Raw genomic sequence first — 14167 nt, 5'->3', positions numbered from 1 at the left:
CAGATGGTGTCTTCCCCTATTTAAAAACCACAGACCCCATCACCTGGAGGACAAAACAAAGCCCCCTGATCTGGTGTTCTGTGTCCTTCAACATGCTCCCTCCCCCCTTCCAGCACTCCTCCACTGCCTTGGACTCACAGCACACCACTCATTTGTGTTTGTGCTCACTCAGGCTGTATGCTAAACTTTCTACCTGCATCTCAGGCTATTCAACAGATGAGGAAAACTGAGGCTGGTGCCCAAGGTCATCAGGTAGCAGGTGTTGGGGAAGTCTGGCTGTAGACCCCACCCTCTAGACACCATCCTCTGCAACCTAGAAAAATGAAGGGATGGTCCAATACACTGAGGACTCCTGCTTAGTTGTACAGCCTGCCTCAGACTCTGAAAATTTAACCAAACTTGGGCAAAAAAGTGTCTGAAAAAAAATCGCATCTGTATTCAACATACACAGACTTTTAATTTCCCTAAACAATACAGTTTAACAACTATTTACAAAGCATTTACATGAGAGGTGATTTAAAGTCTAGGATATACGTAGGTTAAATGCAAATACTACATTATTTTATATAGGAGACTTGAGCATCCATGGATTTCAGTATCCAAAGGGGTCCTGGAACCCATCCCCCACAAATACTGAGGGTGACTGTCATTATTCTTGTAGCTAATCATATGAAATAATTTGTGCTCTGCTCCACTGGAGTCTAAACCCAGACTGTGTCTATGGAAGTGCTGCTGGCACATGGAAGGGGGACACAGGTGCACATGAGGGACAGTGCTTGGGTCTCTGGTCAGTGCTGGCTGGAGCCCCGCTCTCTGCCTGCTTCAGGAGAGGATGTTATTCTCTCCACCCTGTTTCACTAGGGGCTGGAGCAATCTGAATTTCTTAAAATCTTTCAGGTCAGGAATCCCCTTTTGACAATTGAACGAAAGAAACGTAAAATACATAGATGTGACAAAATTTATGTACTATTTCACAGGATCACAGACCTCACCAGGAATCCATAAATCCCAAGTATAGCTGCCAGGAGGTAGGCTGCAGCACCATTTAGGTCTCTGGACTCTCCCCAGTCAGCTTTGAATGCTGACTCTCCCACCAGACTCTGGGACTTTGTTACAAGGCTTCAAACCTTCTGAGCCTTGATCGTCTTCATGTTAAAATAGGTAATGAGGCTGCGTTGAAGCTCAGTGGTAGACGGCTTGCCTAGCTTGTTTGAGACCCCAGGTTCAACCCCAGCACCACAAAATAAGCAATTAGACTTGTCTCCTGTGCTCTTGTGAGAACCAATGTAGGCACCATAGGGAAGGGTTCAGGCCCAGCACCACAGTGAGCAGTCAGTAAATGGGGATTCCCAATATCTGAAGAAAGAAGTGTGGCTCTGGGCCACCTGCATCAGAATCCCTCCTTCAGATTCAGGTTCCTGGGCTTCTGGCCCAGAAAGTCTGATTCCTCCAATGGGGTCGGGAGTCGGCACCAGAAACGGGTTCCAACCTAGCCAGTCCAGGTTCTGAAAAGAGACTGAAAGCCAGGGGAGGTGTGGTCCCGGCCACTGGGGAGGTTGATCCAGGAGAATCTCTTAAGCTCAGGACTTCAGGGGCCAGCCTGGGCAATTTAGGGACACTGGGGGGGGGGGGGGTTGGCATGGGAAGAGAGGGAGGAAGAGAAGGAGGGAGGAAGGGAGGGCGCGCAGAAGAAAGGAAAATCAGAGACCAACAAGTGTCCAGGGGGCTAGGCAGAGCAGACCACGGGCACAGGAGTGGGGCAGTGTTTGTTCCCTGGGTAGCAGTCGAGCACCTTCCTCCCAGACCCAGAGCCCAGGCCACCCACCGGAGTGCTCCTTGGGTCTTGGCAGTCCGGGTGCCTCTCTACAACCACCACGTGAGGCCCAGCGCCCTCGGGCCAATCTGTCGCGGGGAGGGGCAAAAGGAAAGCGAGAGGGGACGTAACAGAAAGCGAAACCCTCGCTCAGACTTTCACTTCCTTGGGCTCCGCGCGCCATCCAGGGGCCTGGTGATCCCTGAACCCGTGCGGGTCCCCTCGGGATCCAGCCCTCGCTTCACAGAGCTCCAGATGGCCAACGGCCCCTGGCGGAAAGAGGAAGAGAGGGTCCCGATCAGCAATGGACCTATGTTGAGAACCGGGGGTCCCCTGCGTCTCCGCGACTGGCTAGTGGCACAGATCGAGAGCGGACTCTACGCCGGGTTGCGCTGGGAAGACCCGGACAAGACCCTCTTCCGCATCCCCTGGAAGCACGCAGCCAAGCAGGGCTACCAGGCGCAGCAGGACGCAGCGCTCTTCAGGGTAAGGGTCAGGAGCCTACGGACCCCAGCCCGGGACGGCTCTTGCAGCTCATGGTGGCAGCGGACCAACCCATGAGCTGTGTGACCTTGGGCCACTAGCTTGGCCTGGAGAACTAAGGGTAGTGTCCTCCATATGGGAGAACCTCAGACACCTCCTAAAACAGAATCAGCCAGGCTGGCGGTGGACCTGCACCATCCCCATCTCCTCCCACCCCACGGCAGAATGAGATGCCTCTCATTCCAAGCCCACCAGACCCTGCAACTTGGGAGCCTTCTCCGTGCTCCCATATTGGACCTTTTCAGGGCCCCCTGCAGAAAGAACTCCTTCCCCTTGGCCATCCTTAACTTTCTCCAAGTTGACTCCTTTCCATGCACACTCTGAAATCTCTCCCCAAGCAATAAGCAGCCAACTGCACACCAGGCCATTGTCACCACTCCAAACACCCAGGTCACCTCCAGCTCCTCCTTCTTTAGCTTCACCTCTCCCTTCACACCAAGAAGTACATGCAATGTCCTCTTCATTTATCTCCTCCTTCCCAGTCCCCCCACCATGCCCCAGCACCCCCAGTCTGCTTTCTGTCCCTCCTGCTAATATCTCTAGTTGCCAAATCCTGGGATACATCCCAGCCTTCACCTCCTTGACTTCTGCATAGGCTCACACCTGGTGGACTCTCCCTTCTCCCAGAATCATTCTCACTTGTATTCCAGAATCTACCCCTCTTGTCCCAACCCCTGCTGCCATTTTCCTCCCACCTCCCAGGCCCCTGCTGCTCAGCCTCCATCTCCTCCCCTCCTCTATGGGGGCTCCCAGCACTCCCTCTGGACCTCCCTCCTCAGCCTCAGCAGGGAGGCTCCAGGCCTCCCCTCCAAGCCTCAAGCCTGCTGATCTTGAAGTCTCCCAGATGCTATCTCCTGGGTGGCCCCCAGGCCCCTCAGATTCCGCCTATGACTGTACCACATTTGTCAGCTCACCCCCCACAAAATTCTGCCACCTGGGCACCTGAACCCTAGCTGCTCTGCAACTTCCTACCTCATAGTATCCAATTAGCAAGGCCTGCTGGCTCTTCCTGCAAAACATCTTAAACCCATTTCCACCCTCTCTCCCAGGACAACTGCAGTGACCTCCCTGAGCTCCCCCCTCCTCCCACCCCCGGCCCTCAGCCATCCCCTCAGTCCTTTCTAAGTGCAAAGATGTCCTCCTCAGAGTCCTTCCAAGGCTCCTATTGCCCCTCACCCTGGCCTCAAAACCCCGCAGAACTGCCCCTCCCCACCTCCTCCCTTCCCTCCCTAGCTTGGGTTCTTTCACTTTCTAAATACTTGGTGTGTTGCCTTAGGACTTTGTACGTGCTGTTCCCTCTTCCCCCTCCTGGCCAGCTCCCGTCAGCCTCAGCTCAAACATCTCTTCCTCAAGAGAGTCTTCCCTGGTGCACTCATTAATTTAATGCATTTATTAAGCACCAACTCAGTGGCCTCCCAAGTCATCCCCATGGGAGCCAGTATGAGTTCCCTATGAGTTTTCCTGCCTGAGATGACTCTGTCTCCTTACAGCAGACTGTGAGCTGTGTGAGGGTGGCAACACTGTGCACAGTGCCTGGCATATAGTAGGTGCTCAATAAGTGTTGAACAGGTAGATGCATGGCTTATCCCTTAAGCTTTATTCACTGTAGTTCAAAAGAGGGGGATTCTGGGGGCTGGCCCTCCCCATCCCTCAACCCACCACTAATATACATATGTGACTCCGTGGCCCCAACAATATGTGACTTCTGGTGCCCTGTACCCATGGGATAAAGCTTGACCTTCAAGATATAATCTGTCTTCAACCCATGTCTTCTTCCTTAATTCCTCTCCCCTTTCCCCCAGCACACATAAATATGAATTTCATATTTGCAAATTCTCCTGCTTGCCAAAATGTATTTGTATTCCCCAAATCAATACTTGAGGCATTTTTGCAACCATTCATAGATATGCACAGAATGACCAAAATGTCAGTTGCCCAGGGGGGACATCTGAAGCTGAGAGCGCTGCCTTCTGTCTTCAGCTCCCACACGGTGAACATTGACCCTTCCATGGTCTATGTAGTGCCGTATGTTTAATATTTTGTGAGTGATGTCCCTATTTAGAATGACCCCCAAGCATAATGCTGAAGCGCTGTCTAGTGTTCCCCAGTGCAAAAGGCCACCATGTGCCTTAGAGAGAAAATTCATGTTAGATAAGCATTGTTCAAACATGAGCGATAGTGCTCTTGGCCATGAGTTGAATGTTAATGAATCAACAGTGTATATTAAAGAGTGTCCTTCAACAGAAAACACATTAAACAATGTTATGGACTGGTCAGTTGAAGAAAATGCTGTGACCAGAGAATTGCAGAAACTTAGCCCTGTATTTCCCCATGTGTGTGCCTTAGAGAGAAAATTCATGTTAGATAAGCTAATAATGGTGTCATATTGGCTAATTCAGTGTTTGTGGAGACTTAACAGAACATAACTAACTTGCGTAACAAGAGTCTGCACTGAGGCATACATGCCCAACCCCTTGCTGATGTCAGACATTGCAACGTTTTTGCCATAGGTGTCTATTATTTTTGTTTTCGTGCTGGGCATTGAACCCAGGGGTGCTCTATCCCTGAACTACATCCCCAGCCCTTTGTATTTTGTATTTTGAAACAGGGTCTTGCTAAGTTGCTGAGGCTGGTCTCAACTTGCCCTCACCCTACCTCAGCCTCATGAGTCACTGAGATTTCAGGTGTGCATCACCATGCCTGGCTTCATGCCTATTAAGTTTTGCTTTTGATGTGCTCTCTGGACTGACTCATTTCAATATCCTTAGTTCAAGGATAGGTGTACAATAAAAGAGTAACAGAGAAGAATGCAGCAGATATAATGCAAACTGATGTCTCTGGTTCCATATTTTGCCTCAAGAATCTCTCATCTGGGGGCTGGGGCTGTAGCTCAGTGGTGGAGAGCTTGCCTAACATGTGAGAGGCACTGGGTTGGATCCTCAGTTTCACATATAAATAAATAAATAAAGCAAGCTATAAAAAATACTCTCTCATCTGAAAAGTAGGAGGCTAATTAGAACCAAGTTTATTTATGTTATTAGTATTTATATAATGTTACTCATTTCATCTTTTTGGATCTAAATTCCCTCTTTTATAAAAGGAAGGAAGACTAATTCTTAAAGTCTACTTAACTCAATAATTCCATGATTCTACAATGGAATCATATACTAGTAATAAAGATTTGTTAATATTTTAAAAAGAGATGTTCTCTGCCTCTGGAAGATTTCTCCTGTATTATTGTCTATTAATCTTATAGTTTTATCTCCTATCCATGTTTTTTTAAATCATCTGGAGTCCACTTTGTTGGTGGCAATAGGTAGGGACTTAGTTTCATGATGATCCGGATAGCAAACCATTGCCATTATTGATATGCCATCACTTTATTATTTATTGTTGTTTATCACAATCCATAATTGGGGACATGATGATTTCTGATCAGCTGATCACAGCTGCCCTCTGATAGGATTGAGTTCCTTGAGACCCAGGCTCATATGTCTTGCTTCCCATCAAATCCACAGCTCTTTCTAGAATATAGTAGGAACCCAAAGACTATGGGAGGGGGAGAGAGCCCCAGAGAAGGATTTAGAGCCAGGACAGTCTCTCATCCCCCCCCCCCCGCACAGCCCCCCAAGTGCTCCTGCCCTGCTCTCCTTCAGGCCTGGGCTGTGTACAAGGGCAAGCACTTGGAGGGTACTGACAAGGAGGACCCCTCCACCTGGAAGACGAGGCTCCGCTGTGCCCTCAACAAGAGCATCGACTTCCGTGAGGTGCGCGAGCGCAGCCAGCTGGACACCTCCCACCCCTACAAGGTCTACCGGCTGGTGTCTGACCATACCTCCCGCCCAGGTACCACCCTGCCCCTAAGGGTAGTGGCCGAGGGTGGCTCTCTGGGCAATGATGGACCTGTTGAGCTTGAACTCTGGGGAATTTAGAAGGCGTTTAGATCTCCCAGTTTCCCTGTTAGAAAAGGGGGAAGGGCTGGGGTTGTGGCTCAGCGGGAGCGCTTGCCTAGCATGTGTGAGCACCGCATACAAATAAGTAAAAATAAAAGTCTATTAACAGCTAATATTTATATACAGAAAAGGGGGAAGCAGGGGCTGGGACTGTAGCTTGATGGTAGAGCGCTTGCCTAGCACATGTGAAGCATGGGGTTCAATCCTCAGCACTCCATACAAATAAACCAATAAAATAAGGCATGCTGTCCATCTACAACTACCAAAAAAAAAAAAAAAAAAAAAAAAAAGAAAAGAAAAGAAAAAGAAAAAGAGAAAGAGAAAGAAAAGGGGCAGGTCCTGCAGTGAGCTGCTGTGCTTTTGACTGGGGTGACCTTAATTGAGGGGTCCTTTTGGGGCCCTGGGAACAACAAGCTGTTCTTGCTCCATTCAGTTTCCAAGGTCCATGCTTCTCCTGCAAAAGAGGGCACTCCCTCAAGTCAACAGCGACCCCATGGAGAAGCAACTGGGCCTGCCTGCAGGGGACATCAGGTCAGTGTGGCCTTTGAGCCCCTGAAGACTTGTGGGCTCAGTCACTGCTCAGCGAAGCCACCCCGTGGCCTCCTCTCTGTCTGTGATCTCCAGCAATCATTCACCTCATCCCTCCATGAACCCCACCCATCCCCCCACCAGCTCTGCTTTCTTGGTACCTGTGGCCCCCCTTCCCAACAAGCCCCAGCCCCATCACCCTTTGACCTCCCCACCTCTAGTGTGCCCTCTGCCCCCCCCCCACTCCATCTCCATCATTCTGTCTGATCACCTCTGTTATCTCCTCCCTGTCACCTCTCCCCATCATCTATGGGTCATTGCTCTGACCCATTCCCCTGTCAGCTCCGGCCCTTTCTGTGTCCTTAACGCCCCCATCAGCCCCTGTTCTGTGGCTCTGCCTCCCCATCTCCTTCATCTCTAGCTCCTTCGCCTCCATGTTCACCTCCAGCACTTCTCTCCCCAGCTCTCATACTATCACCTCCAACACTCCTATCTGCTCTTCGGAGTGGGGAGGGTCTTGAGTTCCCATCAGCCGGAGCTGGCCTTCAGTCTGCCAGACCTCCCCCTCTCCAGGTGGCATCAATCTAGCAAGCCTTGGGGCCCTGGGTCTCCTCTCTATTTTCATGGCCAGCCCTTTCTTCCAATGCTCAGGATGGCTCCAGATTAGCCACAGAGGATGAGGACAAGGAGCAGCCCCCAAGGCTGGCCCAGCAAGGCTCCTTGCCACCAGCCGCCCTCCTCCCAGACCCTTTGGCTGACCACAGTAAGAACTCAGTCTCCTCACCCACCCCAGCCTCCTCCCTGGCCTCCCCCTGGATCTCCAGGTCCAGGAAGTCAGGGTGAGGTTGTGTCTGACTGATCCCCTCCTTCCCCAGGGTACCAGGCACAGGACCTTGGACACCCCTGGAGCTCAGTGCCCTGTGAGGACTTCAACAGCCCTGGTAAGGAATCTAAAGGCCCTCTCCTAAAATAAATAAATATCCTCTCCTCTGACCAGTGTGCAGAACTGGGGAGGGCTGGGGATAGGGCCAGCTAGCCTGTGTCTCCTGCCCCACAGGGACTCCCCAAACAGCCACAACACCTAGCATTCAAGGACTTAAGTTTGTGTCAGGCATCTTTCTAAGTTCTCCCTATAGACCTGCAATATAGAGGCTGCCATTGCCCCCATTTTACATATGCAGACACTCGACCTTGCTCAAGGTCACACAGCTAGTTACTAAAAGGTCACAGCTCCTAAGGGGCAGTGGGAGAATTGAATCCAAGGGCTGCAGAGCCCGCAGCCCGAACTCATATTGAACTGTACTGCTGCTCCTCCTACCGCTGTGTTATTGCCGTTGCTGTTATTATTTCAACCAGTATTAAATCTTTGCTGGGAGAGCCTAGAGATCTGGGCTAGGAGAGCCTCCAGGCCATACCCTCCTGTACAGGCGGTCCCAGACCCTATGCTTTAACCACAGAACTCCACTACTGGTTCGTCTCCACTGGAAGCTATCATTTCACTATCACCAATGCTAGAATATTATTGTGACTGATTGGGAGGGAGTGACAAATTCCCGAAGTGGGAGCCAGAAGGACCTCCCGGTGCGCCGCCCCCCGGCTGTGTAGGCCGGTGGCAGGGGAAGGGGTGGCCTGCCAACGCTCCGCCCGCGCCCTCTCCCTGGTGCCCGCAGATTACTGGCTGCACGTGCGTCTTTTCTATGGCCCGGCGCTGGTGCGCGAAGCCACCGCGCGCACCGCGGAGGGCTGCCATCTTAGCCCCGGGACAGCTGCCTCCGCCGCCGCCCAGCGCCTGCTGGGGCCGCCCGCACGCTTGGCGCAGGTTCACTTCCCCGAGCCTCCGCCGGGCGCCCGCGTGCTGCGGCGCCTGCTGCCGCACCTCGAGCGCGGCGTGCTGCTGTGGGTGGCGCCCGAGGGCGTGTTCGCCAAGCGTCTGTGCCAGGGCCGCGTGTACTGGCGTGGCCAGCTAGCCCCGCACCGCGCGCAGCCCAACAAGCTGGAGCGCGAGCACACCTGCCAGCTGCTCGACACGCGCCGCTTCCTCGAAGGTAAGCGCGCTGTAGCTCCGCCCTAGGCGCGGGACAGAGGGCTGGGCCGGGGGCGTGGTCACGCGGTAGCCAAAGGAGAGTGGGCATCCGAGAGGAGGATGCCGGGATCTGGGCCCAAGCGTCCTGGGCTTGGGGTAAGCATCGAAACAAAGGTCACAGCTCAGAAGCGCCAGGGATGGGAAAGAACGTGGACATCAAGAGGGCTGGCCACAGATCCCGGTCTAGGTCTATAAGGGGAGTAGGCGCCGGGCATACTGAGGCCCTTAGATCTGTGACATAAGCCTAGGACTCAGGTACGTTTGTTAGCATAAGAGCGCGGGGCATGGGGTGGGCATCAGAGCACTGGCAGACATAGGTGAATAACAATAAGCATGGAGTAGGCCTAATGACCTGAGAGTGGGCAGAGGGACACCAGGCAAGGGACATGAAAGCAGAAAGTGGGTGCAGATGTGGGACATAGCACAGGCACAAAAAGCTGGCCTAGGGCATGGGCACCCAATGGGGATGTGAGCTTACAGAACCTGGGCTCAGGATATAAGCACAAGGTGGGCACCGGGTGGGACGCCTGCTCGGCCAGCCACAGTCCCAGCCCCACAGTCCCGGTGCTTGCAGAGCTGCACGCCCACCTGCAGGATGGACGGCCCGAGCCAGAATACCAGATCCGCCTGTGCTTTGGCGAGGAGTACCCGGGTCCCCCAGACCAGCCGGAGGAGAGGCTCGTCATGGCTCACGTGAGTCACTCCCTCCATCCCACAAGAAGAACCACACCCTCCAGGCCGTCCTGTCCCTCTCCATACCCAGCCCCATCCCACCCAGACCTGTATGGCCCTCTAATATATATATAAATGGGTGTGGGGACAAGGCTGTCACTAGGGCTGTGACTTCCCATGGAAACAGAGTTGACTGCCTCCGGTCCCCACAGGTGGAGCCGTTCTTCGCCCGTGAGCTGCTCCTGCACGCCAGGCGACTTCGCCCTGGCACCCCTCGGGGACCCCAGCAGGGCATCCTGGATGGCCTCACCCACCTTTGACAGTCAACCCCACTCGGGATGCTTCCCCCTCTCCCACACACTAAAGGAAGCCCCACCACGGGGTGAGACACCCCAACCCTGCCCTCACTGAACCAGTGGACTTGGGGCCTCCCTCACCTATTGCCCTGATAACGGACAGCTTAGGCGTTGGTGGCCTTAACTCTCCCTGAAGGGAATGGATCCTGGAACGCCGAGGGGGTCGGAGGCCCAGCGCTGGGCCTAGAGCGTCAGCCGGAAATAGAATTCGACCTTGAGGCCCCAGGAAAAACAGTAATGGGGTTAGAAACAGGACTAAATCGCCTGTTGAAAGCCCAACACGTCAACAGCTGCTTAGAGCTAGTCTTATGGTGCCATTGGGTTCATTTGCTTAAAGCCTAGTTGACCTCAGGGTGGTTCAGAGTGGGAACAACCAGTAGCAGTTGCTTGGCCTCTAAGGGACTCTGGGCTTCCAGATCCTTCCTCCCAACTGCTGCTAGTCTCATTCCTTTATCTGAGGGTCAATGAGAGGGATCCGGAAACAGAGAATTTGAACCCTGGGTTTCAGATGCTGACCACTGAACCACCAGCACAGTCTTTAGAGAGTGAGGCAGGATCCCAAACATAACCCTAAGGCAGAGGCCACAGTGGCAATCCAGTCCCTCCCCCAGCCCCACTCATCTTCACAAACTGTGAGTCGTGGGGAGGATTGGGAGGGTTCCCAACTGGAAGAATTAACCTCGATGTTAAATCCCCCCGCCTCATGGGTAAAGCAACATTTTTCTTGCTTTTCTGATTTCTGACTTTATTTATAGGAATCCTCTTACAGATGCCAACATAATAAATCTTTTAGTGATGCATTAATAAGTGCCTGTGTGTGTGTTGCTTCGGATCCTGCCCAGAGCCTCACACATGCTAAGAATGGACTGTATCACTGAGCTAAACCCCCAGCCAGTAAGCTACTTTCATGGGGATAAAACTGTAAGATTTAACAAAGGACAAAAGTCAATTAGTAGCTGGCACAGTGATGCACGCCTGTAATCTCAGCAGCTTGGGAGGCTGAGGCAGAAGGATCGTGAGTTCAAGGTCAGCCTCAGCAATTTAGCAAGGCCTTAAGCAACTAGTGAGACCCTGTCTCAAAATAAAATATTAAAACAGCTGGGGATGTGGCTCAGTGGTTAAGTACCCCTGGGTTCAATCCCTGGTACAAAAAAAAAAAAAAGTCAATTGTTGCTGTTTTTTCAAGGACTAAACAGACTTTTTCCTTTTCTTTTTTTAGTTTTCTCTTTTTTTAGTTGTTGATTATATGTGGTGCTGAGAATCAAACCCAGTGCCTCACGCATGCTAGGCAAGCACTGTACCACTGAGCTACAGCCCCTCAACAGACGTTTTTTTGAACACCTATTCTGTTCCAGGCCTCTTTCCAGTGTCCAGTGCTGAATACTAGGGATAGAGCAAAAATAGCACAATCCCTACTGTCTTGGGGTTCACAGCCTATTTTCCTGTGACTGTCCCCTAATCTCAGGAGAGGCAGCCCTCTCAGAAGGGGTAGTGTTAAGGAGTTAAAGAATCCTGAATTCAAATCCTAGCATTATCATTCACTAACTGTGTAACCTCAGAAAACTTACTTAACTTCTCTGAGCCTTAGATCCCTCTTCTATTAAAAAGAAGCTATGAAGACCTCCAGATCAGAGTTGGTCCAAGGAGTAAACATGGTGGGGGGAGTGAGCTGGCCTGAACAGAGTAGGTGACCACTGTCTTGGCAGTGGGCAAGAGGGAGGATACTGACCCATCCTTCAGAAGAGCTGTCCTCTGGGCCTGAATGGTGTCTGTCCTCCTGGACCCCAGCTAGAGGCTGCAGCGGGGGTGTCTTGGTGCAGGATTCTGTGTAAGAGAGCCTGATGACCCCGGATTGCTGAAAAGTTGCCAGCTCCGTTTTAGAGATGGAGAAACTGAGGTTTGACCAGCATTTTCCAGACGCCTCCCGGGAGGATCTCTCTGCCCAAATGTCTGTCCTCCCCACACCTGACACTAGAGGGCGCGAGGGCTCACAGAACTGGGCTCTGCCTCCGCTGGGAGCCCTCCCCCGGGGCTGGCCCACAGGGTATGTGTGGCCTCCGGGGCTCTGGGTGGCGGGAAGGAGGTGATAGAGGAGGAGAGGAGAAGCAGGACCAGCGGTGGAGACTCAGAGACCCCTGTGGCTTCTCTCTGTCACCCTCTACCTGTCTCTGGTGGTCTTAGCAGCGCACAGCACACCCCACCTGGCATCTCTACCTGTCACTGTAGTCCCCACCTCCTCTCTGTCTCTGAGGGTTTCTCTGGGTGTCTGGCTGGTTCCAACCCACCCTGTTGGCCCCTTGCCTCGGTGTAGCCCAGGTCTCTCCCTGGAGGTGTGTCTGTGAGTTTTGTCTGCCCGTACCTCCGTCTCTGCCTGCTTCTCTCTCCCCCTCTCTCCTTCTCTCTGCTTCTCTGTTTCTGCCACTCTCTCTTTTTCTGTCTCGCTCCATCTCACATCCTGTCCCTCCCTAGCTGCTACCACCCAGCACATGTGGGCTGAGGGTCTCGGTCCCTTCCCTCCCACCTCCTCACCCCTGGCAGCTGCTCACAGGCCTCTCCTGCCGGCCCCTCCTGGGGCTGGCAGGGGGCGGTGAGGGAGGAGGGCCCGGTAGGCTGCTGGGCCCACCCCTTTTTGCCTTCCCAGGCCGGGAGGCTGGGCCAGTGGGCCTTTTAACCAGCCCGCACAGGCTGCTCCTGGCCTCTGTGGTCTCTGCAGCCACCAACCCGGCCAGCCGGCCAGCATGCAGCAGCCGCCGCCACCACCACCTGGGCCCTTGGCCCCGGCCACCGAGCCCACCAAGCCCCCCTACAGCTACATTGCCCTGATCGCCATGGCCATCCAGAGCTCCCCGGGGCAGAGGGCCACACTCAGTGGCATCTACCGCTATATCATGGGCCGCTTTGCCTTCTACCGCCACAACCGGCCTGGCTGGCAGAACAGCATCCGCCACAACCTGTCTCTCAACGAGTGCTTTGTCAAGGTGCCCCGCGATGACCGCAAGCCAGGCAAGGGCAGCTACTGGACCCTGGACCCCGACTGCCACGACATGTTCCAGCACGGCAGCTTCCTCCGTCGCCGCCGCCGCTTCACCCGTCGGGCAGGTGCAGAGGGCACCAGGAGCCCTGTCAAGGCACGCCGGGGACCCGTCAGGGCCACCAGCCAGGACCCCGGAGTCACCCACACCACGACCAGCAGGCAGTGCCCATTCCCACCAGAGCTGCCAGACCCCAAGGGCCTCAGCTTTGGGGGTCTGGTGGGGACCTTGCCAGACAGCACGTGCCCAGCAACTGCTGATGTCACCAGGCCTCGGCTGCCCATGGAGCCCAAGGAGATGTCCACACCCAAGCCTGCAGGCCCAGGGGAGCTCCCAGTGGTCACTTCACCCTCCCCGTGCCCAGCGTTTGGCTTTCCTGCCAACTTCTCTGAGGCCGAGGGCTTTAGCAAGGCCCCCACGCCCGTCCTGACCCCCGAGGCAGCCGTCGGGAGCGGCTACCAGTGCAGACTGCAAGCCCTCAATTTCTGCATGGGCGCCGACCCGGGCCTGGAGCACCTGCTGGCCTCTGCAGCGCCCTCCCCGGCACCCCCCACCCCGCCAGCCTCACTCCGGGCCCCGCTGCCCCTGCCAGCTGACCCCAAGGAACCCTGGGTCGCAGGAGGCTTCCCTGTCCAGGGAGGCTCCAGCTACCCACTGGGGCTGCCCCCCTGCCTATACCGGACACCAGGAATGTTCTTCTTTGAGTGACAGCAGCCTCACCTCTGTAGGGCCTCTGCCAAACCAGTGCCAGGCTGAGCCTGGCTCTAGGACCTGGAGAGTTCTCAAAGGACCAAGCCCCGGCCGGCCCAGCACCACCTGGACGGGAAGCCAGGACTGGAGCAGCGGCGTTCAGCCGGGCCCTTGGGGCCCCTGGAGAAACTTGGGGGTGAGGGGGCCGGGGTCCTTGGGATTTGTTCTGTGGCTCTTGGCCCCAATAAAACCAGTGTGATGAAGAGGGGCAGCTTGCTGGGTAGTTGGGGCTGAGGGCCAGAAAGCTGGGTTCTACGTGTGACCGTGGGATGGTGCCGCAGGGGCTGGGGACCCCTAATGGAAATGTCTCGCTGGAGGCTTTCTCCTGCTGGGGACTTTCTTGGGGAGTTTCCCAGGAGCAGAGAATGGGGGCAGGCACAGGAGGGACTCAACCAAGAGACACCAGGCAGGGCGTGAGGCAGGGCTGGCCCAGCCCG

The 14167-nt window shown here is 54.3% G+C and overlaps 2 protein-coding genes across 3 annotated transcripts; both read left to right on the top strand.

The window, feature by feature from the left end:
* Positions 1-1952: 1952 nt before the first annotated feature.
* LOC113192125 (interferon regulatory factor 4) lies at positions 1953-10740 on the top strand. 2 transcript variants are annotated; one of them, XM_026402150.2, is made up of 8 exons: positions 1953-2299; positions 6013-6202; positions 6743-6840; positions 7489-7600; positions 7713-7778; positions 8508-8882; positions 9495-9613; positions 9805-10740. In XM_026402150.2, the coding sequence occupies exons 1-8, from the start codon at positions 2069-2071 to the stop codon at positions 9910-9912; spliced, it is 1299 nt and encodes a 432-aa protein (XP_026257935.2). In that variant the 5' UTR covers positions 1953-2068; the 3' UTR covers positions 9913-10740. The 2 variants fall into 2 exon arrangements, with proteins under 2 accessions (XP_026257935.2, XP_026257936.2); XM_026402151.2 differs by having other exon boundaries at positions 9515-9613; positions 9805-9912.
* A 1921-nt stretch (positions 10741-12661) lies between these two features.
* Foxs1 (forkhead box S1) lies at positions 12662-13915 on the top strand. The gene has a single exon (XM_026402130.2). It carries the CDS (start codon positions 12687-12689, stop codon positions 13686-13688), a length of 1002 nt encoding a protein of 333 aa, XP_026257915.1. The 5' UTR covers positions 12662-12686; the 3' UTR covers positions 13689-13915.
* Positions 13916-14167: the final 252 nt, after the last annotated feature.

This window comes from Urocitellus parryii, chromosome 6 (genome assembly GCF_045843805.1).
Source record: "Urocitellus parryii isolate mUroPar1 chromosome 6, mUroPar1.hap1, whole genome shotgun sequence".
In the NCBI taxonomy this organism is placed as follows: Eukaryota; Metazoa; Chordata; class Mammalia; order Rodentia; family Sciuridae; genus Urocitellus; species Urocitellus parryii.
The sequence above is the reverse complement of the archived record's forward strand: the minus strand, read 5'-3'. Positions and strand labels throughout refer to the sequence as shown.

Coding starts and splice junctions, on each gene's coding strand:
- LOC113192125 (XM_026402150.2), top strand. CDS start 2,069: ATGGCCAACGGCCCCTGGCGGAAAGAGGAAGAGAGGGTCCCGATCAGC. Junction 6,841..7,488: donor CTGCCTGCAGGGGACATCAG/GTCAGTGTGGCC, acceptor TCCAATGCTCAG/GATGGCTCCAGATTAGCCAC. Junction 7,779..8,507: donor TGAGGACTTCAACAGCCCTG/GTAAGGAATCTA, acceptor TGGTGCCCGCAG/ATTACTGGCTGCACGTGCGT.
- Foxs1 (XM_026402130.2), top strand. CDS start 12,687: ATGCAGCAGCCGCCGCCACCACCACCTGGGCCCTTGGCCCCGGCCACC.